Source organism: Pempheris klunzingeri, chromosome 20, assembly GCF_042242105.1.
Source record: "Pempheris klunzingeri isolate RE-2024b chromosome 20, fPemKlu1.hap1, whole genome shotgun sequence".
NCBI classification, from domain to species: domain Eukaryota; kingdom Metazoa; phylum Chordata; class Actinopteri; order Acropomatiformes; family Pempheridae; genus Pempheris; species Pempheris klunzingeri.
In genome coordinates this window covers 10642290-10669957 of record NC_092031.1, presented here as the reverse complement: position 1 = coordinate 10669957, position 27668 = coordinate 10642290, and the positions used below count along the sequence as shown (strand labels likewise).

The 27668-nt window shown below is 40.6% G+C and overlaps 2 protein-coding genes across 2 annotated transcripts in view; one reads left to right on the top strand and one right to left on the bottom strand.

Annotated features, from left to right (window-relative positions):
- Nucleotides 1-27668, top strand: part of rbp4 (retinol binding protein 4, plasma) — a 178763-nt gene that overhangs the window by 74132 nt on the left and 76963 nt on the right. The window lies entirely within an intron of this gene.
- Nucleotides 1-27668, bottom strand: part of plce1 (phospholipase C, epsilon 1) — a 63249-nt gene that overhangs the window by 32507 nt on the left and 3074 nt on the right. The window contains exons 6-7 of the mRNA XM_070852015.1: nucleotides 8834-8994; nucleotides 8352-8494 (exon numbers count right to left, since the gene is read on the bottom strand). Coding sequence (XP_070708116.1) covers nucleotides 8352-8494; nucleotides 8834-8994 — 304 coding nt within the window. The remainder of the gene's footprint in view (nucleotides 1-8351; nucleotides 8495-8833; nucleotides 8995-27668) is intronic.

Below are 27668 nucleotides of genomic sequence, written 5' to 3'. Positions count from 1 at the left end.
AAACACTAGAGTGAGGAACACTGATATACTTATTATATAGATAGAGATATGAAGTATGCAGCACTTCTACTGTGAGACCCTGGACTAATTTACCATGATGTCCCCATGATTTTTATGCATAGGTTTCATCATCACCCTGTGGGTGTGCATGCATGTGTGTATGTGTGAGTGTGTATGGCATGCAAATGTGCGTGTGTGTGCGAACATAATGGAACCTTTGGTGAATGCAGCGGTGGATGGAGTAGATTAGCTGAACATCCTTTTTAACCATTTTCACGACATTTATGTTTTAAGAAATAGCATGCCATTAAGAGAGCCAGGAAATACAGGTGAGTGAGAAGTGTGTGTGTTTTGTTTGCGTAGGTGTGTGCGTGTTCAGTAGATGTAGCAAAAACAGCATTTTAGAGTCGAGTGTGATGTCTGATCAAAATGAAAATAATTCATTATTCATTTAGAATAAGACAATATGCATGTTAAGATTTGGAACTTAAACTACAGCCTGTAAACAGATTTTTGCATCAGTGCAATTCATAAAACCACACCTATATGTATGTTGTTTAAATAAATGAACTTCAGGCCTGAAAAACACCGTCATGATCGGATTCTTTGACCACATATCTGACATCACCGCCCCTTTATCTATCATCATACATCCAAAAATTATGTGCATTTAGAATTATCTAAAGCCAGCCAATAGCTAAATCATTTATACTGTACTTATGACTTATTAATATCATAGGAAATAGGTGAAATCTTATCCTGACGCTGCTTTCAGATTTGTTTTGTTCAAGGACAGAAACCTTGAACACAGACCCTGCCATCTTTCTTTGCCAGTCAAGTACACACATATGTGAGCTGTTCTCTCAAACACGTTTAGAGCTGATGACAACTTCTCCCCATGGAGTATGTAGGGCAGTCAAACAGGTGCAGCATAAACAGCCCTAGTCAAAGGACTGTTAATAAATTAGCCTTTAGTGTAAATCTATAATTATCATCTTACACTGAAAATCTTTTGTATTCAAAACATCGACAATCTTTTTTTGCTTTCTGGGTTTGAGTGGAAGAGTCACCCATGTCCACAAATGTGGATTAAACTGTCCCTCACCACAATAATAACATCCGAAATCTGATCTACTGTAGTGTAGCAGTATAAGCATCACCACAAGTGTAACTCGGTTTCTAAATAAAATCAAAGTCATAAAATATTCAGGAGATACACCTTAAAAATGTCCCTTTAAAATCTGCCATATTCGGACAATATAATTACTCCAACAACACAGCAGCATCAGACCGTTTCCCTTTAGACCACAGCAGAAAGATAGTGCCTCGCTTTGATTCCAAGGCATAAATAGCATGCAGTAAATAATAGAATAACATCTTGACCTACGCAGTCCTGACTGGCATGCACACACATTCACATGAGAGTACATACAAGTACGGTCCTGTACGCAATTGTGTGAGTAAAAATCAACAAATAGTACACAAACTAACACATGCACAGCAGCAAACATAAGCAAAATAAATAAATAGTCTAAGTACTACTAATACACAGACACAGGCAAATACACAGATCCAGCCAAATAGCAGCAGCAGAAGCAATAAACATTGATCTGTCTGACGGCTGACAACACTGACTTATCATGGGGAGTTTCCCTGTTGGGTCGGATGAGCACACGGCATGCACACAGGGAACCACGTGTAGACGTAAATATGACATTTAGGTTCTTCTGACCTTTCTTCATTGGTGACAAGGACTACGACAAAAACCAGGATAAAAATATCAAACTGATTAAGCGAAAGGCTGCTTGTTATGAAACCAAAGATTCAAATAAAACATCAAACACATCACATACTTCAGGCACATGAAAGTACATTTTGAGATTTTTTATAAAGAGGCATCAGGTCAAACTGTTCTGTGAATGAGGCCCATTCAGTTTGCAGAAAAGAAACCTTTAAACTTTTTCTCCGTGTAACTTCACAGTGAGTTCATACAAATCAGATGGGTAATTTTGGTGGTTTTGTTTTTTACTGTAAGGTTTTACTATATCCTTGCAGTCTTAACATATCCATAGCCCCATATGACATTCATTCTTTGGGTAACTTCACATTGAATAGACCCAGAGACCCAACAATTCTTGTCTGTCACTCTGTCAGGTTTCTGGTATGAAGGTTGTACCTCAATCACCCATCAAATCAAATGTTAAGGTTTTAAATTCAATTCCAATGTTACTGCCCCATGTAGTTTATCCTAGTTACAATCACAGTGAGCTGGTGGAAAATGTCTTTTGAGTGAATAAATCTTGCAATCCAGTATGTAAAATATAAAGGAAACAGAAATAAGCAAAAAACGAATAACGAGGCACATAAGAGCATGCTGGTGCAGCTGACCCTCACAGAAAAACTCCTGAGTCACACTCTTTGAGGTGTGAGTTTACTCGCCAGTAAGGAGAGCAACATAAAAAACTTCCCACTAAAAAAACTGATTCAGTAAAACATAAATTGAAACACAGAATGTAAGAGGATGCAAAAGGTAGAACTCAACCACAAAAGACCACAAGTCCTGTCAAGACATTTAAGATGTGTGCTGAAACCGTTAGCCTGCATTTGGCACCAATCAGACAGAGAAAAACAGATACAAGACATTGATTCTGCAGTTTTTAAAATGACTACTAATGAAACTTCAGTAATCAAGTGAGAATCTGACTATCAATACCTATAACCGGTGGACATTTTATAGTCTGAAACCTATGCAAAGATTTGTAAGATATCACCAGATCTGATTTTAATCTCACTGATATGTCATGTCTTATACCCAACATGCAGCTGAGCAAATCGCTTGCTATTATAATCAGATTTCCTGATTACCATGTAAACAAACGGCTCAGGTACCCCCTGAGTTCTCATACGCATAACAACTAAGTGCTGGCCACAGTAGAGAACATACAGTAGTTCCTATTTCAGAAAGGCTTACTTAATAAACTACTCTGTCATTCAAAACCATTAACAATAAAGTTACAATTTCACTCAGCGGTGTGAAGACACCAGCAATCGCTCTGCAACTCACATTTCCTCTACTCACTGATCAGTTTGAAGTCCATTCTGTTAGAGTGCTTCATGGTTGCTAGATACAGCTGGTCACGCTGACAGTTCAGTGCCGGGGTGGCCGAGGTACACTTGTCCACATTTGAGCCTGTCGCGTCCAGTCTCTCCTGCAGCTGCTCTCTCCCTCTCTCTCCCTCTCTTCTCTATTTCTCTCTCCCTCACTCCCTTCCTACCTTAAACTCCCTCTAACTCACACTGATCTTGATGTTTGTATTGCTCTTTCTTCCCTCACCTGCCTTCTCTCCCCTCCCTTGTCAGCGAACAGTCCTTAATCTCTCTTTAGACGACACTCACTATTCTTCTCTCCCTCTCCCTCTCTCTCTCTCTCCCTGTGTCTCCCGCCCACCCTTCACCATACATAGTTCACAGCCATGCGCTAGAGTTAGAGCAGCCACACAATCCCACTGCACAAACACACACTGCCATAATATAGAAACTATAGAAACAAGTTGTTTTACACAGAATTATTGAATAAAAAATGCCATAAATTCTATATTTTTGGAAAACCAGATAACATTTCCCATTATATTAGAAGTAAAGTCACAGTGAGGTGTACGGGCACAATATAGACATGTGCTAGACAATTAATCTAGAGTAGAATTAAAAGATTAAGCAACACTGAAAATAATTGTTAGTGGCAGGCCTACAATGATTGTATATTGTATATATTTAAATGCAAGTTGGATAAAGCAAGTTCCCCTATGTTTGTTACTCAGCATGTACATGAAAGTATTACACAATTGAAAGTAACAGTTTCAGTTACATTTTCTGCAGTGAGCTTCATGCTAAGTGCTAGATGCTAGCTACAGTATCATTACATTTAGAGAACGTGTTACAAAACAAAACTTCCATCCATTTGATTTCACCAGAGTTCATGCATATACACAGTACAGTTGTACAGTATATACTGGAAAAATGTGGTAATTCACAAGTGGAAAAAAATCATAGTCCAGTCAAACAATGTATTTTTAGCATGTTAACAATATATGCTCTTGAGATCCTTGAGACTTCCCTCCAGTTTGATTCCCCACCACATCTGCTGTCAATGGGTCTTAAAAGCTGGCAGGGGCAACACAATATACAATGACAACTGAGAGGAAGAAAGAGAAACACCAATATTGAGCTAGAAAGATGGCAGCCTATGACTGAGCTGCCTACTTCCTTTTTAGCAGTACAGCAAATAGTGCTATAAAGGAAACAAGGTCAGAAAAGCACTTAAACCACTCCCATTTATAGTTCACATGAATATGGCCAAATCCCAGTGGTTTTCAGTACAGTTTTTCTTTGTACGTAAATAACTACAACTGCGTATACTGTGCCAATGAAGGAAGCAACAGAGAGGAGACACAAATATTTTACGCTGAAATGTATCATTTGACTCATTTTGTTAATGTTTTTGCCGTGGCTTGAGCTGTGATTAGCTCTCCTATCAGAGCTGGTTATTATGTGAACTCTCTGTTTTGTTAAATTACCATGTTGTAATTGTTTTGCTTGGTGTTGTTAGTGGCTATACTCTTCAATTTGATGTGCTGCTTATAACTGTTCATTATAATAGGTTTTTTTTTTGTTTTTCTATCTTTTTTTTATAAATGTCATTGTCAATTTTGTCAGCTTGTAATTTTGTTTGTCTTTCAACCTTGCAGTGCGGATATGATAGTTAACCCAATGAGTGAACAAATTAATATTTTGTTTGACTTTCTTCTAGGCAGGCAACCAATGATTATGTTATTATGGATTCATCTATGATTGACAAAAGTGATGTCTTCCAAAGGCAGCAACTTCTCTTATTTGAGTATTTGAAACATGAGAATGCGAAGCATTTTTTCACCATATTTGATTTTTTTTTTGTCAAACTAATCGCTTTGTGGTGCAAACTTTACTGCTTGTCTGTCTAATGGCCAGTGGTGACATTAAATGATGATGTATATGTATAGATATATGAACAAACACATTTACACATGCTAAAACAGAAGCGGATTCAAACAGAAACACAGTCAGTTAAATAGACCTCCCCATGCCAACACAAAACATCCTTAAAACATATATATTTCACACATATTGCGCTTTGGTGAAAACTGCTGCCAAAGCCTCAATCATCAACAGTGATTGGGCTGACATGGACTGGGCGGCCATCAGACTTCAATCGTTTCACAAAGACAAACTCAACGAAACTAAAACAACTGCTTCTAATTATTTACATGCTCAGCCAAGATTTATGTCCTCTCTATTTCTCTGTGTCTCTACACCCGTGTTTAAGTGGAACACACGCCACCTTGAACTTACCCTTGTCTTAGCCAGTTGACATTTTTTCCCCAACACCAGTATTTGTCTTTATGGGTGTCAGTTTACCCTCACAACAAAAGCCTGTCATACTGACCCAGACATGTGCCAACTCAACCTGCAAAATGCCATTTACCATCTGCAAAACGTTCCTCCTGACCTGCTACCAAAAACCAAATGATCGCTATGCTACAGAAAAACATAAATCATTCACATGCATCAGAGGAACCAGCGAAATGCTTTCAGATCATTACAGTGGATGTGGCACGAAGAGGAGGTCTAGAAAAACATTCCACCTCTCACCACTCACATTAAAACCCTAAGAATAAACCAAGGTTGGCCAAGTGATTATCCTGGTAATCCTTGAAAGCATTTGGGCCAGAGCCACTGAGCAAGTTCACTGAATTATTCTTTCAGCCCTAGTTTTGCTAACGCTATACTGTATCTAGAATTTATACCTTATTAGGACAGGATAGGAGTAGGAATACACAAGCGCTGCATTCACCAAGTACAACAATTGAGGATGTTTTCTCATAATCATGGCCTCTATATCTCTTTACTTTGCATGTCAAGACATAATTACGAGATCTGTATCTTGTGATAGCGAGATCCTTTCTGTCAAACTGCTAACTACATACTCCATAAATATAAAATACGACACACCGTGAAGAGCATTTGCCAAAGGTAACATTTTTCATGTGAAGTATTATTCAATACTATGACCTTAACACACAAATCCATCTGAAATTTTACCTGTGATGTGCAATTGCAATCCAGCATACAGACAAGAATATCAGAGAATAAAGGATTTCTTTACAATGCAAAGCTGATGATGATGACGATAACTTTCAACTAAGATCAAAATTACAGGAACAGTCGTACAAAAATATCAGCAAGAACAGTGGGGACACGTTCTGGCTCTCGGATTGAGATACAGAGAGAAAGTAAGAGGAGGAAGGAAAAAAATAAAGGTTTCACTCTTTTCCTTTGTAAGGCAGGTGCATTTTCACTTTGCGAGGACAAAGGCAAAAAGAAAGGAGGAGAGGAAATGTATGGGGAGAGAACACAGAAGCTTTTCTATGGAGGTGACACAAAGCTGACCCCTCCTCACCAGAGAGGACAAAAAAAAACCCTTTGATTTCCAGAGGTGGTGGACCACTTCAACAGATTTAAGGTGGTTGATTGGTGGTGTTTCTAAAGTCCCATGTCTGTTTCAAACCTGGTCAGTTTGATGTGGCAAATACATACTTAGATTCTGTATGAGAAACTAGCCCAAGCTGGTAAAAACTGAACCGAAAATTCATGATATGTCTCTATACTGAGCAGGCACAAGGAACATCCTGGAGACTTTATCTGTAGAAAAGCGCTATGTAAGCGTACTTTACTGTATTTACCATTTACACTGATATTCTAAGAATGCTGCCAAGTTTTAGGGGTTTTATGTTCTGTTAGATTAAAAACTATCTTCATTTTAAACTCACTCAAACGAGTTAGATTGAGAGACTGCTTTATTACAAAAGCATGACAGAATAAGAGCAGGTTGTTGTGTTGAAACACTGAAGAGAGGAACAATACCTTAAATGGTAAGAGAGCAAAAACTACACTAACACTATCCAAATTTGAAACTTCAGTTGGACCTTCACCAAGCCTCAGGATAATGAAGTGTCTTTTATGACATCTGATAATTAATTTAGCTTTATAAACAACGTTCCGAAAAGCTATACCGCAACTTCAAATGAAATTTGTAGAAAGGTCGAGTATTTATTTAGATAAAACTCTACTCCTTTGTTTGATTCTTTTCAACTCAGCACTCATTTTAGTTTATCAAGGGAATCAAAACAGCAAAACTACAGTACATGTCAGGGACACTGGTGTCTTTGGATGCTGCTTTCTCATTCAAATGAGTGTCAAAGGCAGATGTGAATGGCAAATCAGGAATAGATAACCTTTTAAAAACAGAAAAGATGCTGCAATGGGTCTAAGTCTTAGAAGGTAATGTGTTCATGTGCAGTATCTGGGTAGCTTTGGCACTAGGTTACAGAGACAGAGAAAGTTAGACAGGGAGTCTATCATGCCGTGTGTATGTGTGTGTGTGTGTGTGTATGCGTGAGCGCTTATGAAATCATAGTCCTGCCAAGACTTCTAAGCTGCTATGTGTGTTTCCTGCAACACCCATTAGAACAGAACATGGTGTCATGTTGAAGATATGCGCTCTGCCTGTATATATGTGTGTGTGTGTGTGTATGTGTGTGTGTCTGTGAATGTTTTTTGTCTCTCAAAAGTAAACAAAAAAATAAAGTTTTGCTATTTCTCTGATGAGTATGAATATGATGAGTCTCAAAAAAACATATATGAAACTTCAGGTTTGTGTGTGTGTGTGAAGTGTGTGTGTGTGTGTGTGTGAGTCTCCTTGATCTTGCCAGAGACAGCCTGTCCCCTGGCCCCGCGCCAGTGGAAATTAATGTCAGGATCGGCTTACATTTAAGTCATACGTAACATCATTGTAGAGAAGGTAGACAGACCGTAACCAGCTGAGCAACTGACCGACAACCCCGACTGGTTGGATGATGAAGTCATGTGGAGAGTAAAAGTGAGAGAGAGAGAGAGAGAGAGAGAGACACACGGGTGACATACAACATGCATGAGAGAGGGTGTTATGAGCAGAGAGAAAGGACAGCAGAGTAAAGGAAATAAAAAGGAAAGTAAGAAGGAAAGGGCAACCACTGGGATCAACTTCAGACGTGCTCATACCGACCCAAAGCCCCGCTGTGGGTGAGGAACCATGTGGGAAAAGAGCAGAGAGGAAGAGCGGAGCAGTAAACCACAGGGGAATAGTGAGAACCTTTTCTCCTCAAAATCAAATAGATACCGGCTGTCTGCCCAGAGCCTCTGCTTAGACAGATTTTATATATGAGACAACAAAACTGTACTAAACAATAAATACACCCACGCTTAAGTATAGCACCCACCTTTAAGCACGGCGTGGCTGTTGGGGCCCTGAGGCAGAGGGTAGGGTAGTGTGGTGCGGGCACCGAGGGCGGCTGTGGCCTCAAGTAGGGCTCCAGTGAGCAGGGAACACACCGACGTCCTCTGGCCACAAGCACGATAGAACCTAGAGAGAAGTGGGAACGAGAAAGCAACGCTTGCCTTTAATCTGAACATTTAATGATTGCTTCATCACGGTAAAGGCAGAAAGAAATGGCTACTCAACTGTCTGCTCACTTCTAGCATCTACCTAAGGCCTAGCATCTTTGATATTATTTATCGGCTACCTTTACTTCATTTTCTAAATGTTTAACTGATAATAATAAACAACAAACATATTAACATAATAACAAAACAAATGTACCAAATTTAACATCTCAAGGCCAATCTTTTAATCACATGACCAAATGGGTGTAGTTATTTAACACGACTAGAAAAAACATATTAAAAGAAAATGGCTACAAACCGAGGTGGATGAGTAGGATAACAACACACTGAGCTGGTGCTGACAGTGTGCGATGGCCTACAAGACTCCCTGAGACACACACATCCACGGCAAGACAGCAGGAGTTTTTTGGCAGGATGAATCAGGTTGAGTTCCTCTCTGTCCTGCGCATAGTTGGTAATCTGTTGAAGTCATTGATAAAAAAGTCATTTATTTGCAAAAGTCTGCACATGCTACGGGGGCTTTAAATAAAAGTTGCATTTAGAAAATAACAGTAAAATCCAGTGTAAAGCGCTTTAACAGCCCTCAAGTATGCATCAACAGAATAACTAAGATGAAAGAGTGACATTAGACCTTTCCTCTTCCATTTCATCCATTGCAGAATTTCATCCTCTCAGGCTGTTATATAACATTTGAATCAGAGGTCATTGTCATCTGCTCCTCTGCTGCAGTCATTATCGGAAGCAATTTCCTCTTGACGGAACAGAAATCAAAGCGTGAAAAGAAAGAAGTAATAGAGAGAAATACCACTGAGGCACATAGCAGGTAGGAAGAAAAGGGGATCCATCCAGACAGAGAGCTTCAGAGCCAGACAAACAGCTACGTAGGTATATAGGGGGAGAATAATGGGGAGATGGAGAATAAGAAGGTTGGAGGCAAGGGAGAAAGAAGAGAAGAGTTTTAACAGGGTGAACGTTTTGACCTTAAAGGAAAGCCTCCTCCTCTTTCAGTTCACACTCTTCCTGGAACAAAATCCATCTGACATAAAAGGAAACACTTATCCAAAACAATTGGCTCGTTTCTTTGTCCTTGAGTGAACCTGCAGATGAGCTCTCCCAGCACAAATTTCAGAGAAAAGCCATTAAGGCAACATTTTTTTGGCGCTGTAAGTGGGCGCTAATGCCTTCAGCGGGGCTGGGTATTACAAAATTGGACAAAATCAATATGGTTGACGGAGTGGGTGATGAGTACAATACAAGTTTAATGAGAAAATGTACCATCAGTGGCAGTGTCCTTCTGCACTGCTTCGTTGTATTGCCAGGACGTAGGTAGATGAAGGCCACCAAGCGCTTATGGTGTGAATTCTCATATTTAAGTACATTCGAATCTGTGTTCACTCTTAAGAAAATGTCCTGTTTGTATTAAGTGCTGGCTGGCAGCAGCGTGGCATGGCATTACAGGCACACAAACATACACATGGTACATGGCCAGCTAGTTGTCTCAGTGGGATGGGTTTCCTGCATGGGGTGTAGGCCTAGCTGTTGTCAGATCTGGGTGATCCCGAGGGAAAGAAGACATACCAGCCTGCACGTTTTGAGAGCGAGGGAGCCAGCGAGGGAAAGGGTGAGACACCAAGAACAAAAACACACACACACACACACACACACACACACACATATAGGCACACACTGTATTGACCTGCATTCCTGCGACAAACTTAAAGCCAAAACTTTCAAAAACATTATGAGAATGAAAAAAGAAAAAAAAAAAGTACGATTAAACACATTCAGACTAATAGCTTCTCTTTTTTTTCTTTCCTTTTCCGGCACATTCACTGACTCACATTTCTGGTAAAAGACCCAATTTTTTATCAGCACCAGAGACTGTGCATGTCCACTGAACAGACATAAAGTCTACTACATCAACAGTGTATTTTTCCAGATTTAGTATGGTGTTAAAGGCAAAAGAAGTGGACTTGGCCGGGGTCATACATAGCACTCATGCCTCTACTATTTACTCTACATTTAGATGGGCATTTTTTTCAGTCAATTATTTTCTATTTTTCCTGTTACTAATAAACAAATAAAACCTAAAGGATCATGGGTAGAGAATGTCCTGTCCTATTTCACATTGCCTGAATATTTCAGTGATGAGTATCAAAGCTAGAGAAATATCAATGGAAATTAATAAGTAACCTAAAACGGCCCTAAAGAACCGCTAATATGGACTTTGCATTTGCACTTTCCAAACCATCACTCCTCTAGGCTCAGTCCTCAGTAGCAGGAGTCAGTCTGAATAAAAAAACAAATAAAACCATTAACACTTTGTCATCTCATTTTCATCAGTCAATTTGTTCCCATCTTGTTTGATATTGTTGCCTCGTAAGTTTCCTTTGAAACAATGAAACCAAGAGTAATGAAGCAGCAGAAAAACACTTTATTGCTGTGTTATTGAAGTTGAGAAACAGAAGAAACAGATTAAACTATTAAAAAGTCCACGATTACTAAAAGGGACAACTTTTGTTTGATGTTCATCCTTTCACTTTAATTACTATAACATGTAAAAGTCAGTTTCTCCGCATGAGATAACATGAAGATATTTGAAAAGAATATACTCTCCTCAGACTGTAAAGGTACTGTAACCCACAGACCAGGAGTTTGACACAAGTGAGTAATGAAGCAGAAAAAGCCGTGTGTATGTAAGTAAAAGAGAGCCTGACTTCAAAGGACACTGCAGGGAATGTGGTGCTGCTTTTGATGGACACAGGGCAGCTGTCGTCACACACACACACACACACACACACACACACACACACAAATAAACAAACTCATCTTCAAACTCCACGACAACAGGGACATACGGACAGACTTTCTTGTTGTACATACAAGTAGTATGTGTATATATGCACGCAGAAAATTATAGTCAAAAATGTCTGCACAGCCCAAAGAGTGGAGTGTTTATGTAAAAAAAAAAAAAAGTTTCAGTCTCTGATATTCTGATTCGCAGGTGTCCCTAGACAAGTGAATCCACAAATAACAGGACTGAATGAAAATGTTTGGTAGAGGATAAAAAATTAAAAGGCACAAGGGAATGAGTGAGTGAGTGAGGCTGTGAGTGGGGGAGTGAGGCCGCAAGCTATTAACTGACATTGAAATCCATTAAAAGGGAAATAATGAAATAAATCAGTGAAACTGTCTATTTACACTAATGCTTTTTCAGTCTCAGTATTAAAAAAAGATCACGATCATCATCAAGGGATGTGGGCAGGCAGGCAGACACAAAAGGACTCTTTTGTTTAATGTAGCCACAGTCGCATCGGGCATGAGGGTGATAATTGCATTTCAGCTCAATTACAGGTACAAGTCATCCAATACCAATATATCCACTGTGTTATCCTTCCTCATAAAGGCACAGCGCTAATACTGCCAGTACTGATCTTGCCATTCAGCCAGTTAGCAGAACTATGGCCGTATGAGTCAACTGCCAGTTATACCGCGCCAATGGGTTGAGCTCAGTGAAAGTAAATTATAACAAGGCAGCTGCACGGACTGAGCTCCACTTACAGTAAGTTACAGTAACTTCTAAAGTATTACTCCTCTTTCAAAATTCTATAGTCCATATTGTAAATACAGCAGAGTGATGAGGACATTTTAATTTTACTTATAATATCCCACACAACCCTCTCTTATTTATTCACAGAAGCTTTATATCTAAGCATAAATAAAGCACCCACAACTCTGGAGGAGGTGATGAGTTTTGTCACTGAGGTAATTATAAAGACACACAGCAGTAATGTGCATACAAGTTATGACTTTCACATTACGGACAATCGGTCCATGTAACCTACAGTTATCAATGAGTTTGCCCATTAGCGCCCTGTTGGGTAATTTCTCTGCCTGGCAACAGCCATTCTGGGAAAGGATTAGCAAGGAGCGCTGTGGGGCACCACACAGATCTACTGAACTTTGAGCTGGAACGCACACACGCCAAGACCCACATTCGCATGCTTAAACACAGACATGCACACAGAGTCTGACTCATGCCCGTGCCGTTATGTATATCATACCAGACGCATACAGTATGCACTGTATGAGCACACAGGAGACTGGAGAGGCTGTCTCCCTGAAATCCAACCACCTCCCGACCTCTCTACTTTGATGTCTCTGGCCCACCACACACACTCACATACTCCCACACTGACGCCCTCTCCCCACGCTAACACTCTCTGTCCCTCAGTCACATACACAGTCCTCTTCAATTACTCTGAGCATTCTCTGGTACTCCAAGGCAGAGGTCCCACGATGCAATGTGCCCCAGCTGTCTGTCCAGTGCTGTAATGGTGTATAAGACTGTATAGCACATTCTCCCTCCCACTGATGCCGTTGTGTCACACACATGCACACACAAGGCCACAAAGTTTAATGTGGTAATGATATCATGAAATTTAACGCACTCACATGGGATTAGACAAATCACTGCAACAGTACTCTGCCACCTCCCACATACTCTCCCACGAAGCTGACATTCAAGGAATAGAAATACATCGTTTCGACTGAATTCTACTTTTAGAAGCATCCTGGAGGGTCGAGGTTAGCTGAGGTCACCAGGGGGTCAGTGTCAAAAGAACTCTGTTATTCTGGTCTGTAGTCCGAGGTCACTTTTACCATACGTCAGTGTGCTGGTTATTTTGATCTTAAAAAGTTAATTTATAATACGTGGGTGGATTTTCTCCGGAAGACTGCACAGGATTCAAGTGTCCTGGCCTGGGAACAGTTTCTCATTGTAGAAATGTGCCTCATTTCATAGTACATGAAACTAAAATCACATAAAGTTTGATGCAACAGAGCATATGAAAAAGGGTTCAGAACAGCATGAAGAAGCTGCGGGACGTTGCATAATTTCCTATTAATTTTCACACTCCATGAAATGTCTTTCCACCTCCCTAAAAAGATCCGCAGCTAAAGACTGAAGGTCTTATTTTTCAGCGCAAGGCCATTTGAATGTGAAGTAAAAGCAACATCATCGTTTCCTCTATGAATAACATTCAACAGCAAATCGCCAAAATAAAGCTGTTATTTACTCCTTTTTAAAAATGTAAAATTAAAAATCACAATTCTGTTTTCTTGAAATGGATTGTGTTGAGATACATTGAACATAAAACATATTGTAGCAACATATACATTATACCAATAACAATAACATTTGAAAGTATTAACAACTTAGAGAGTGATCATATAATCAACTCTCCTCCACATTACTTTTCCGTGTTCCTGCCTGGCAAAAAATGATTTTGGCAGAGCAAAATAAACTCCATAAAACTCAGCTGCACCTATCCACCGCCTGGGTCATTCTGGAAAAATGGTAAATCAGTGGGAGATTTAGGTCTGAGACAGTCCCATGTTCCTAAAATCCTTCATACCTCTTGGACTGTGTGTTTGCTTCAGTGCAGTGAAAATGGAGCCGACAAAAGCTCCTGCCCACCCAACGCGACGAGTCTGTTCAAATCGACTGTCGCTGAGGAGCCAGGTATGTTCAGCAGCTCTGGTATCTCAGCACCCGGACACTCTGACCCCGCCCACCCCGGACAGAGTAAACTAAATCAAAAGGCATCAACCAAGCACATGCAAACAGGCGAAGCAGACGCCCTACCTCGCAGGCTGAACACGTGAAAAGGTGCTTCAAACGTGCTGCCTTCAGTCACTGGTGTCTATTTCTATATGCATTGTGTGTGATTCGTTGCGTGCACACTCACAAAGAGCACACCTCTCTCTTTATCCCACCGACTCCTAATCCTGGCTTGCATCACCAAGAAACAGACAGCCTCTCTGCATTGTCCTGTTCTGCTCTGACCTTCAGCCGTTTCTGTCTCCACAAGGTAATGTTTGCTTCCCTGCAGCCTGAGCCTGGACAGTCTCACTGCTGACTGAATGCTCATTTCTATATACAAGCTCATAGGCAAAAAAAAAATGTGATTAGTTACATAGATACAGATTCTATCTGTATACATGTATGTTATTTGTGTGTGCACTTGTTCGGCCTGTGTATACACATGTGTTTAATATATTTATGTACTTTGAGCGTATGTGAATATAGTGTATGTGCGTGTGTGTTGGTGGTCCATGCAGTTCTAGTCTGCGAGTCAGTGTTGCTTAGACTAGAGGAGTCTGATGTCTGAGAATCTGCTGAGAATAAGACAGAAGAGTGCACACTGTGGGATAACATACACAACGTCCCCTTAGTAAGAAGATCACAATCCAAATAAAATTCAAGTTATTAAATGAGGAATTTTGAAATCAAGCAGGTGAGAAAATTAGCAACGGTTGGCAACAATCAAGCACCTACAGGACATTTAGAGATGAACACAAACCATGCACAGCCAAAGCTGCACACACATGAACATGACCACATTTTATTCAACACAAACAGAACAATTTCCCTGAAACTCTGCCAATGCTTGGGATTGATTCAATGCATTACAAAACGTCTTTGTGGGAGATTCAGCATTGTCAACCAAATTAAAACGAACTGGAGACCAGAATTGTTTGCAGTGAGACAGCAAAATCTGCTCCGATGGACACAGAAGAAATGTCTGAATGAAGGCGAAGAAGACAAACAAGAGAGAAATGACCTCAGCGAACCTCCACAGAAGAGAGAAGAAAATTAAAACTAACAAATAAGATGCGCTTGGTTATCACACAGACAGCGGTGGAGTTTGCTGTTTTTACAGATTAAGCCTGGAAAGAAAACCCCTCTTGTGTGACTCACGTCTTGTATCAGGCCCTCTGTGGCTCAGAGGGTGGATTATGGTGCTGACATTTCGAGGAGTTATACTCATGCAATACTGAACTGCACATGTAATCTGGGTGTTGCAAGCGTGTGGGTGTTTGGGAACCCCCAAAAGTTTTAGGGCAGACTTTTCTCTGGGATTCCCAGTAGCTGGGAGACTCTATTCACTGCTCATTTAGCCTGAATAAATACAAACAGGAACAGTATTAACATGAAAAAATAATAGAAATTCTATATTATTAAAATGAGGAGATCTCAAAGCCTATGTATACTTATCTAACACACATTTGATTTCCTATTAGGATGGAGAGGAAAATGAGTGAATAAGTGGAGCTGAGCGGGAGGAGGGAGAAAACGAATGAGGATGGACAACAGAGGTAGAAAAGATTGGAATGACATGATGATGAAGAAAAAAAACAGACCGAGAGGTAGGTGTGTCAAAACAGGAAGAGACGTTCAACAGACAGCAGGAGAAGAATGAAGACTAGAGGAAGAGATGGAGTAGAAGAGGAGGTGAAAAATACATGAGGGAGAGGAAAGGAGATGAAAAAGGACAGCGCAGCAGGGAAGATTAAAAAGGGAGGTGAGAAGAGAAAAACACAGAGGAGCACGACAAAGGAAATTGAGAGGGAGGCCAGGGGTGACTTGAATCATAATCCCCTGTTGAATTTCACAAGGAGCTGTTTCACCAAAGATCCAAGAGCTGGGCCCACCTCCCGAGCACTGCTTCACGCCTTTAACACGCTTAAGGCATTACTGTGTGTACTTAATGCGTCTGTGTGTGTGTGTGTGTGTGTGTGTGTGTCGCACAGACGTAAACAGCAGTGGGGAAACTCAAAAAACAAACTCACTCAATTTATTACAAACTGACAGGAGAACACTCACACTGCACATTGTTTAGCTGAGATAGGCAGCACGACGGAAGATGAAAACATCAGATTATCATCCGGTGGCTACGTTTGCTGCTCATTGAGAAAAGACAGCAGAGAACGAGGGGAAAGTGCAACAGAAAAGACGCATTTACAGGAAAGGACTAACTAATCTGATTTACACAGAGTGAGCAGAGACTAGAAAGGGAATGACAAGTTGTGCCTGGTCACACTTGTCAGATGCCAGGTCACCATTTCAGCGGATAATGTTTCTATGTGCTTTGTGGAGATTAGACAATAATATTAGATATTATCATATATTATGCATCATTATTACTGTATAGAATTCCTAATGAGCTCATATTTATTACTTTTTTGGGCCTTGGTCTTATGTTCATAGTTTAAGGAATCTGTTATTATACACATAGACAATAAAAGAGCATGATTAATTAAAGCAACGTGCGTATTGTATTGGTTTCTAAAGTCATTTCGGAGTCAAACTTAAGATAAACAACAATAACTCTGTTACAATCATCCACGTGATTGCAGATCTACATCTGGTTGCTGTAGGAATATCGACGGCTAGAGAGTAAAAGGCTTGTGCTGGTTAGTAGAGTCCTTGTCTCTGTAATCTCTGCAATGTAGCCGGTGAGTAATATGTAATCATAACTGATGGGGTGAAATATAATTTAGCTTTAATCCTTAATAGGGAAAGGCTAGTTAATGAAGGAAAAGGAAACAGAAACCAGCAGATACCAGAGGAAGTGTAACAGAGAAGAATTAAGACAGAGGAGTTAGAGAGTCTGAGAGAGAGAGAAAAAAAAAAAAAAAAAAGAGTGGGGTCATCCTGAGGGCCGAAACAACCTGGAGCCCATTACCCAGAGCACCCAGAGGGACCCCTCCACACCACCACACTCCCCCACTTACAGTTCTCATGATGTCATACTACAGCGAGGCGCTACACTCTCCTTCATAACGGCACACAGTCCCGGTCAGACAGCCAGAGATAAGCCTGATGAATTCAGCCCTTAAAGTTCTAGGCATTAGAGAACTCCTGATACTACATACATACCTACACACGAAAAGACTTGTTGCATGACTGTTTTTGCTCGAATGTTATGGAGATTTACAATGCGAAGGATCACATGAGTTACCGCTACTGTTACTGTACTACGTTAGGTGTGGGTCTGGGTCTGAAATGTCTTTCTGCACAACTTGGTTTGCATTTTTCCTTTTTCTCAAGTTGACCTACAGGTGTAGTTCAAGCGTCTTTTCACAGCGCTACACCATCAAGTACTTTCTGTGTTCAACTTTGCACAACACACTCAGCTTAATGAACTCAAGCAAATCTCGCTGCTCTAACACTGATCAGACTATGAGCTATGACTATGAACAACAAGTGTTGTTCGTTACAATGAATGAAAAGATGCTCGAGGCTGAAAGTTTTTCTCTAAGTGTAACAAGAACTTGTAGTAAACAGTCTACTTACTGTAGGAAAGAAAGGGCTGATATATTGAAGAGAGAAGAAGAAAACGCGCCAAGCTCCAATCCCTCTTAGTCTGTGTACACTTACAATAGTGAGAAAGGAGGCTTGAGCAAGAGAGAGCATGAGAAAGAGAGGGGGAGAGAGAGGGGGGGGGGAGTGCAGGAGGAAGAGAGGGAGTGTGAGAGAGATTTCTACTTCAGCAGAGCAAGCTGAAGGAGGAGAGATAGAGAGAAAGAGATGGAGAGATGGAGAGCAAAGAGACAGAGGAGAGACAGACAGGAGCGAAGGGAAAAGACAGATCTCTTCCTAATGAAGAGGGCACCCCCATATTAGGTTATAAGGCAACAGGCCCATCACAACCCAGATGAAGACGGGAGATTCTATCAGAGCACACTCTAAACACACAGAGGGGTGAGACACTGGTATACAAGATTTCGATCGATCCTCGTCTAGGAGCCTGTTCAGTGTGTAAACAACATCTGACAAAACTCAAATAAGACTTCTGTGTTTTGATTAGGAGCGATTACGCACGACCTGAAAATCGACCCGTGGAGCATCTTTGTCAAAGCCAGCATCAGTCACGTATATATTTCCGCGATCCAAATTTCTACCAAAGACATCCAGTTGTGAGTGTGTTCAGACAAGCAAAGACAGGTAGAGGTCATTTTGCTACAAGACAGTCATGTTAAAATCAAAAGAGAGAATGCTATTACATTTTGTAATACAACGCCGTTCTTGTTTTTTTTTGTTGTACAACTTGTTCTTCCAGGTTGAAGTCAGGAAATGGTGCAAAAACCTTTCCCCCAGTGACCCAATTAAACTGTGCAGTAGCCTACAAAATACTCCAAGAAGAAAATAATACAGTGGTGGAACACACTGTGTTGTGAAAAATGAATGCAAGAAAAAAATGCATAAAAAATAAATAAGAATGCATAAAAAAAAAGCGTGTTAATTAATGTAATCTCTTACATTTTAATGTAGCATTGTGTTATGTTACAAGCCAAGTGGATATGGACCCACTTAATCCACCATTATTATTTTCTTTCTAAAACCATTCTATATGGCTGAAAAGTTGGGAAAAAGCTAGTAAGTGGACTATTAGTTGCTAATGTTTGTCAAGCTACTGTGGTCTGTGGTCAAGACTGAACTTTTATGCTCAACTCTGAAGATGGATGAGAAAAAATTACAAGTGATGTAAACAAATCCATCTCCATGACAACCGAGCAAGCCCCACCCACTGATGGTAAACATGTGATGTGCCTGAAAGCTCCGTAAAAAGCTAGTAAGTCAACCTTGAGCTGGGATTGTCTTGTCGAACTCCAGTGAATTCCAATGACAACTGTTCAGATCGATATTGATATCTTATGTGCAACATGTGATATTGTCCTTACAATGCTTCCCTTTATGTAAATTACAGGCTAAAACACTAAACTGCGGCTGTTGTGAAGTAAAACAGGAACCTCCATATTGTCCCCTCCTGTGTAAAGCCCCATTATGTCTAACTGAGCCGAAATCACCTTAAAATGTGTTATAATGGCTGAACAATGACCACGTTCCAGCTTGGCTCTTCATGGAGGCAGGTGACCCTGTGGGGCGATTACACCAATAGAGAATGAGGTACAGCCGCTTGATCCTCGTTATTAGCTCGGCTCTGGTAGGCGTTTCTATGCCAACCTCTTATCAAATACAAGTGTTGCAGCTTTTCTGTTTAAGTCGGTTCACTCAGTGGTAGCCCCGAGCACTTGCAGTTTATCGCAACAAACTGTGTATCACCATTACATGAACCAAGGCGCTCTCTGTTGACACATCACACACTGGTCACTAATAACATGTAGTGTGAAATTGAGACTTTTTTCCTTTTGGAGATATAATTTTCTATTTGGAGGGTGCACCTGCCTTTCACATTTTCTTAAATGTACGCACAATTATGAAGAGAGAATAGATAAAAGTTATAGTAATGAATATATATTGAATTATCACATGACAAATCTTTCCAGGAAGAAACTGAATTCATCGTTTTTAGCAAAGATTCAAATTCTGTTGAAAACAAAAGTCTTGGGAATTTCTTCTGTAACCAGTAAATGCAGTGTTACCTCAAACACGGACACACGCATAATTGCAACAGTCACAGGTCTAAATGAATACAGTATGTCCTATTGAATAGTCCTAATCAAGTGGAAAAATTAATCTGTTTCATGCCCAGTTGACATCAAAGTGATCTTCAGAACAAAGCAAACAGCTGGCCTGCCCTCCGTCTTTGCTTTGCATTTCTTTGATCAATACCCAGCTAATGAGACCGGCCTCCTGAGCCAGTAATGAGAGCCAGATTTGAGTATTATACTACACTTATTACATTATTTCCCTTTGGAAGTCCCCCAATCAATATTAATTAAGAGAATGATACAGTATGATGTGGCCTTGTCCTGGTCTGTGACAGTGCACATTTTCAACCACTGAACACAGACACTGTGGCTTGGAGTGGCTTATAAAAGCATGGGTTCATATTACAGCACAATATTTTCCAGGACAATTCTAGAAAAACCGCTGATCCCGTTTTATTTCAAAAAGTGTGCTGCCCTCTGGTGGATATGCAGGAACAACCACTGCATCTGTCAACTTAAATCAAGACAAGTAAAACCTCGCTCCTATCGACTGGAAGATTACAGATTAAAAAAATTTTTTTAAAGTGTTTATTGAGCAAAAGCCAAAGTACAATATGTTGTAAAAAAGTTGGGTTTTTTTTAAAGATATCATCAAAATCACAGTTTCAAAGAGCCTTCTGTGACCACTGTCATTTGATCCTTTGTCCAACAAACAGTTAAAATCCAAAAGATATTCAATTAACAATGACACAAAATAAAGTAATTGTGCAATTTTCAGCCATCCAAGTTCATCTGCAGCATTAAATATTCTCCACTAGATGGCACCACAGGCTGACTTTTCATACAGTATGTCACCATTCACACCAATTCAATTCTACTCTCTACCTTTATTATACCTATGTCTATTAGATTTTTTTTCACCAAATAGAAGTAGCCTTTAAAGTCATGTTTGCCAATCCAAATCAAAGCCTAAGGAGTGGGTGCACACTGTAGTTTTAGGTCTTAGTTGATGGAGGGTGCCCTGCTCATCGGCACTTCAGTGGACCAGATGCTGGTCACCAAGGTTGAAAGATAATCTTGAAACCTGTTACTCAAAACTAGTCAGACGAGCCCCATCGCCTGAGCTCACTGTATTTATCTTTAGGATTACACTAAGGCATAATTTCTTAGTGAGTTTGTCAAACACTCTGCTTTGACGTTGCCTTTGGCAGTGCATTTTAATGCTCCTGCACAAAAACACAAAAGAACATGCAATTAAAACTATTACTGCAAAGCATCCTGTAAGCTTAAGGATTTAATTTTGGCTAAAACCCCTCTGGCTGACCTTTCAAATTATGAGTCAAAGCATTAGGAAGGGGAGGTAGCAGGCCATTTTTACATCAATTGTGTTATTCTTTGAGTGCAACAATAATAGCACGACCCGCAACTGCTTCATGCTCTCATTTAATACGTTTTTGGGAACATTGTTGGTCAATTTCCATCTAAGTGCTCTTTTCTAAATTAAACCGGTAAGTGTTAGTGACATTAATGGGTTATCTTAAAAGTGTGATTACATGACCATGCAGTCAGGGAGCTATGTCATATGAGGGTGATGAAACTGGGAGAGGTCAAAAGAAGTTAGACAGTTAGTCACCATGACAGGAAGTTTGAGTGTGTGTGCTTGTGTTTACATTTCTCATATCGTCTGTGCTCCTAAAGGGAAGTAATTAAAGTTTGTGTTGTGGATTTGGATGAAATTCCACATAATGCCACATAATGATGCCTTTCAAAGGTCATCATCCAAACAGTGACATGTGTAGGCTATGGAATACTGATTAGGAGAGTGTGTCTCTGCATCGAGTCCTGACCCACAGTTTAACAACCCTGGCTCTCGATCTCTGTAGGGACACTTTCACAGTTTCTGGAGCAGCGCAATTACCCACAATATCACACAGATGAGAGAGGCCTGAACTAACACACACACACACACAGTTAAACCCCACGAAGCGAAAACACACCCACATGCAATTTTGACACCCTTCTGTCACTCCACGAAAACAAACAGATGGAATGTGTTTCAACAAAAACAAGCGCAGCAGCCTCCAGTGCAGCGGATTCAAGCAAACGAATGAACAGTGATGGAGCTGAGAGTGGAGCCTCGCCATGTTTAAAGAGCGGAGAGGTCACATTGTTCAAGATACTGTCACCATGAAAAACAGTACTCCTTACAAAGGCATGCTAGATATTTGCTGTCCTACCCCTTCTCTGAGTAAGCAGACATCTGCCTAAACAAGAGTGTGGCTCAACACACATCCACCCACACCCATACACCCATACACACACACACACACACACACACACTCTAATCTCTGGCTAAACTGCAACACCCAGCTGGGTGAGAGAGTGGCATGCTCGGCACATTCCTTTATAGTGGCACAACACACACACACAACCTGAGTGTGCTAGACACAAGGTTAAATGTGTGTGACATATAGGGAGGGTATGTGTGTGTATGTGTGTGAGTGTGTGTGTGTGTGGGGTTTAAATAGCAATATTTCAATCATAATCCAGAACTGAATCTGATCTATCTTTTTCATGTAAAATCTGTATTTATTTGTTGCTTTTTATTTTTCCAGTTAGTTTAGTGCATTGCTCTTTGGTAATAAAAAGAGAAATCTGAAAGAAGAGATACAGATTTGAAAAGAGCTTAATAAAATCACAGTATTTTACAATCTTGGAACGCAATCAAAGAAAGAACTTCTTATATGAATACATAACTTATTTAAGCCTCGGCCCTTCACCAACCTGGTAGTGTGAGGTCTGTAATGATTCAATCTTTAAATCGTCCAGGCCAGAGACTCTCAAATCAGAGCGGTGCCATGCTACACCACTGCAACGATTCAGTTTAAAGTTGCTTAATTGATTCACAATGTTGACGTGCTGATCACACACACAAAAACCAACAGTAGCTGTCCTGCACTACACCGGCAAGCCGCAATGTTGCTTAACCTCAGTTCACCTTGCATAAGTGTACACGCCATGCTCAACCTATGTACACCTACCACAGCCTGGCTTCATCTAGTTCTGATTGCTTTTATTATCAAGACAATTCCTCCATAGTGTATTACAGCGTACACACAGCAAGCGGCTGGTTGGGAACATCTCAGGTTCTGAGCTTGGTGAGGGTAATTTGTCATAGCATGTAGTGTGTGTGAGTGTGAGTACTCATTATGATGTGATGTCTCTCATAATCTTACATTACACTTCCAGCTGTGTGAAGCCATTTGTCACTTTCCAATACCACAAACTGTGATTGTAATTGTAATTTCATTCACTTCAGCATCTTTAGTATCTCTAACCATATCAGTTGAGCGTTAATTAACAGTGTTTGTATGTGTGTGTCGTGCACATGTATTAACATCTCGCATTGCAGGCCAGTGACTCTTAGATCCGTTCAATAAGGTCATAACACGAAGGAAATAAGTCCATTGTGCATGTGGACTGTATGTTTGTTGGCCTATGTCTCTCTCTCTCTCTCTCTGTGCCAATATACACTTGAAGAAAACTGTTGACGCTCGCTGTCTGATGACCCTAACAAAGAAGCGCAGCAGTCCATTTACTGAAGCAATTACCTGGAAAGCCAATCACTGCGATGTCACCTCATGACAACGGCACAGAATGGATATCTTAGAAGCGGATATTTGCAGGACGTTTCATCTTAAAACGCTACCTTTGAAACGAGCGCAAATTAGAAAGATGTGCCTGTGTTTGCTGAAGTTATTACCTGAGCTCCTAAATGACCGGCCTTTAAATATAATGATCCATTTTACAGGCATGGTTATTGAACTAGCAAAGGGCTAAAGGGAAAATAATGCAAACAAGAATGAGTTTAACAATTACCACATGTCGCAGGCTGCATTTTTATCTTATTGTCTGGGACAGCCCAGTCAATATGCTGAATAGAAATGTCCCGGTGCCAAAGCTAGACACCATCAGTCAGCACTGCAGTGCAGCACTGCACGTCACGCTGACAAAAGCCACAGACATATGGGTGGTTATCAAATTTGTTCCAGAAAATCAACTGGAGCTTTTTAGAGTCATGTTTTCAATCATTCTCAGTTCATTCATATATGGTGCATCACGGAGTGGGTTTGGGACGAGACTCAATTTCGATTTTGGCTATGGAGAAAGGCAGAGAATTTGCTTACTTTGATATTTCAGTGGCTGGCATTCCCCTATATTCAATGGCAACCACTGACTCAACGAGCACTCTTAGGATTAATCTTAGTATAAACAACGTTTAACAAACCAGCTTCTTTAGTCAACAGAGTGCTGAGGGATATCTTTGCTACTTACATTTACATGAAAAGCACTCTAATATTTGTACTTTCAAACTGAAAGAAAAAAAATGAAAGGGGATTAGAGATATTGTGTGTGTGTGTGTGTGTGTGTGTGTGTGTGTGTGTGTGTGTGTGTGTGGCTGTTATTTTCACCAGCAGCACAGCAACCACATGGGAGACTGAGTGAGCAACAGAGTTAAGTGTGTGTGTGTGTGTGTGTGTGTGTGTGTCTCTAAGGGTGAGAGACAGCAAGAGAGAGAGAGAGAGAGAGAGGAGCTGATAACCTCACTCTCTCTTCCTCTACCAATCCACCCAGACAGGAAATTATCTATGCGGTCAGGACTGTTGTTTTTGCGAATCAAACCTAATGAAACAACTCGTTTTTGGTGATCTGCATTTTTCGAGCTCCACCCATTGTACAAGAAGAAACATAACAAATGACATACAAGAAGTCGTAGTCATAAAAAGTAATGGGGTGACATCCCATGTGATTAACAGCCCGTTGGAAAGTCCTATTTCAGAGGTTTTTCTCAGATGCATTGGTAAAAGGTAGAAACAAAAGTTGGAAAGTGTTATCTCAACTATAACTCCAACAGCAACACAAGAACAAACAGATATTTTTGACTCACTTTCCCAGCACAGATATTCCTGGGTTTGAACTGGCAACATTCAGACTTTAAATCCAGTTATGACAAGACACACTGAGGGAAACAGGAAAGCACAGAGCGTCCCTCAAGGGAGCAATGTATTCCTGTCCCCAAAGACTATTTGCAATCCCGGCAATGGGAAGACGAGATATTTACAAGCATCCCTCTCTCATCTCCACTCCCACTCGGCTGAAAAATTCTAGGTTAAAAAAGCGTTTAAGTGTGTATGTACATGCCTGTGTGTGTTTGGTCACTTACCACTTAGCCTGACACCACTTTGAACTAAATGAAAGGGCTCAGCAGGACTCTAATTGGTAGACTCCCCAAAGGAAAACAATAAAATGATTCAGGCTTCAGACACCGTTTGATCCCGAGGCCAGGTGTGTGCGTATGTGAGTGTTTCACCATTTAATCTGCACAAACTAATGAAACACTTCTTTACATCCCTGGCACTTGCGCGCAGTGTGAATTAGCTGACAAAGTTTAATAGGAACACTGTCAATTTATTTTCAATTTCTCATGCTAAATCCATCTTTTTGGGGGTTATGGATACCATTTAAGCTGCAAATACAAAGCATAATATCATGTGCTCTCTCTGGTTTCAAGCACAGTGTCCTCTGATTGAGTAGCCCAGCTAAATATATGACTCCATTGCAGGGCTCCAGAAGGGACGAGGAGGAAAATACAGCATTGTAGATGAGAGAAAAGCAAAATGAAAGAAAAACCTTCTACTGCACTCCCTCCCTGACTCCAATATTTATCCTGAGAAACACTTCTCACAGTTTTCAGAATTCGTGGTTTGCCCTGGATAATATAAAACTCTTTAAGAGAAAGTAAAAGTCCTTTTCCCCCCTCTCCTGTATGTTTTCCAGCATGTTCATCTTCCATTATGGACTTATGTAAAAACTTATATAAAACATATGTTCACGGCTCTGTCGTTCTCCCTATTCTTACGCAAATAGTCGGTGCCTGACACCCCCCGACCACCCCTTTGTTTCTCGCCTCCATGGCAGATTTTCTTCTTTTTCCACTGTTAAAATCTCATTTTCTCCCTCTTTCTCTCCCAGTGTGTTACCCCTTTCTCCACCCCTCTCTCTCCTTGCCGTTGTTGCCCTGCTCCAATCCCTCCTTCATATACTCCTGTGTTCTTTGGCTCGCCTCATTAGTTGTAGCAATAAACACACGGGCCACAGGATACCTCGAGAAAACTCCTCAACATGATAACTGCAGAGTCAGGCTGACATGCCACATATAGGGGGCCTGTGTACCATAAAGTACGGTTGTGTGTGTATAAAAGACTGGGGGGAGGGGGTTCTTTGTTTTGTTGTTTTTATGTTTTTATCCAATGTTGTGTACTCGCTGATCATCCATTATTATATTTCTAACTACATACAAAACAAACATATACAGAAAATATTATATAATAACAATAATGTTTCTTTGCGGCTGCAAGTTTTCGACAGCATGACTCCCATTTGTTTGTAATGGGATGTGTTCATAGTTTTTTATGATCCTGATGACAACTCCGCTACAACTCTACTTATTCACTGCTGCTCAGTGTTCTCTGGGTTTCTCTGGTGACCCCTCACAGGAGTAGCTCAGATGGTGTTTTGACAAGGGAAGTGCTGGCAGCTCCCCCATTTTCAATGGGCTCATTATTAAAGCAGCTCTGCCTGGACTTAACTCAGCCCGTATTTCTACAACCACAAAGGACTCATAAAAACACTTTGGCAAAGTAAGAAACCACAGTGCGGCATGCACATGAGTATGAGTGTGTGTGTGTTTTTGTGTGGCATGAGCGTACAATCCCCCCTCCACACGTGAGAAACTTTAGACAGTACTTGGCTCTGTTGTGGCTATGCATGAACCCATAAAAAACACAAATACGTATCCATGCATATTATGCACACACATATACAGTACAACATCCCGTCATAAAAATGTGATACATAAAACAAAAGTCACATGCACAGTCAAGTGCCCACACACTCTTACTCTTTCAATACATGTAGAAACCTGATTTGAATTAAAAGTACTCAATCTTATTTCTCCTGTGAACTCTCCTGGTAAAATCCAAAGTGTTAACTACACTTCACAATGCAGTTTAAAATGATGGCTGACGTTGACACAGTGGAAATGACAGTTAGCTGTAGTAAATGTAGCGCTTTTTAACATTGATGTATCAATAAACTTACAAATACACAGTATAACTGGAATTTAAACTACCGTAGAGCAGAAAAGTAAAGAGAAACACAATATCCTATTTGCCATTAAAATAGAATAAACTTGGGCCTTGCGTAATTTGGTGGATGTGTGTCCTTGAGAACTGCGTCTCTATGTGTTTTGCGTTTTTCCAGGAAGAGGAGGAATAAGATAAGAAAAAGAAAAAAAACATCAGGAGAGCGTCCTGTGTGATGCTGCTGATTCCTAGTCTGCTCACACTTCTTATGTTTGCACCTCCCTGACTGAAAAGCATGGCTTATGACAGACAAAACGCCTTCTACTGAAAGGTTGAATTGCGGCTGCCAAGGTTGCTCAAATTGAACGACCCCTGCGAGAGGTTGGTAAAATCACTCTCCCTTGCTTGGAAACTTGATAATAATGCGGCAATGTCTCTTTCCATCTCTTTTTTCTCCATCCTCCATCACTCTCTCTAACTTTCTCACTCTGTCTTGCTCATTTACCCTCGCTCTAGTTTCCATGGCTGCAACTTCAATGCAGATGCCAACTCTGCTCAGTCCATTTACACACACACACACACACACGCACAGAAGGCTCAGTCATTCAGTCTGTCAGTAATACGGGGAGCAGAACTAACAGAGAATAAATCATTTTTCCGTAGCAGGGGCCTACCCTGAACAAAGAGCCTGTGTGTATGTGTTTTTTAGGATGTGAGTGTGTTCGTCTATTAACATATTCCTTGAAC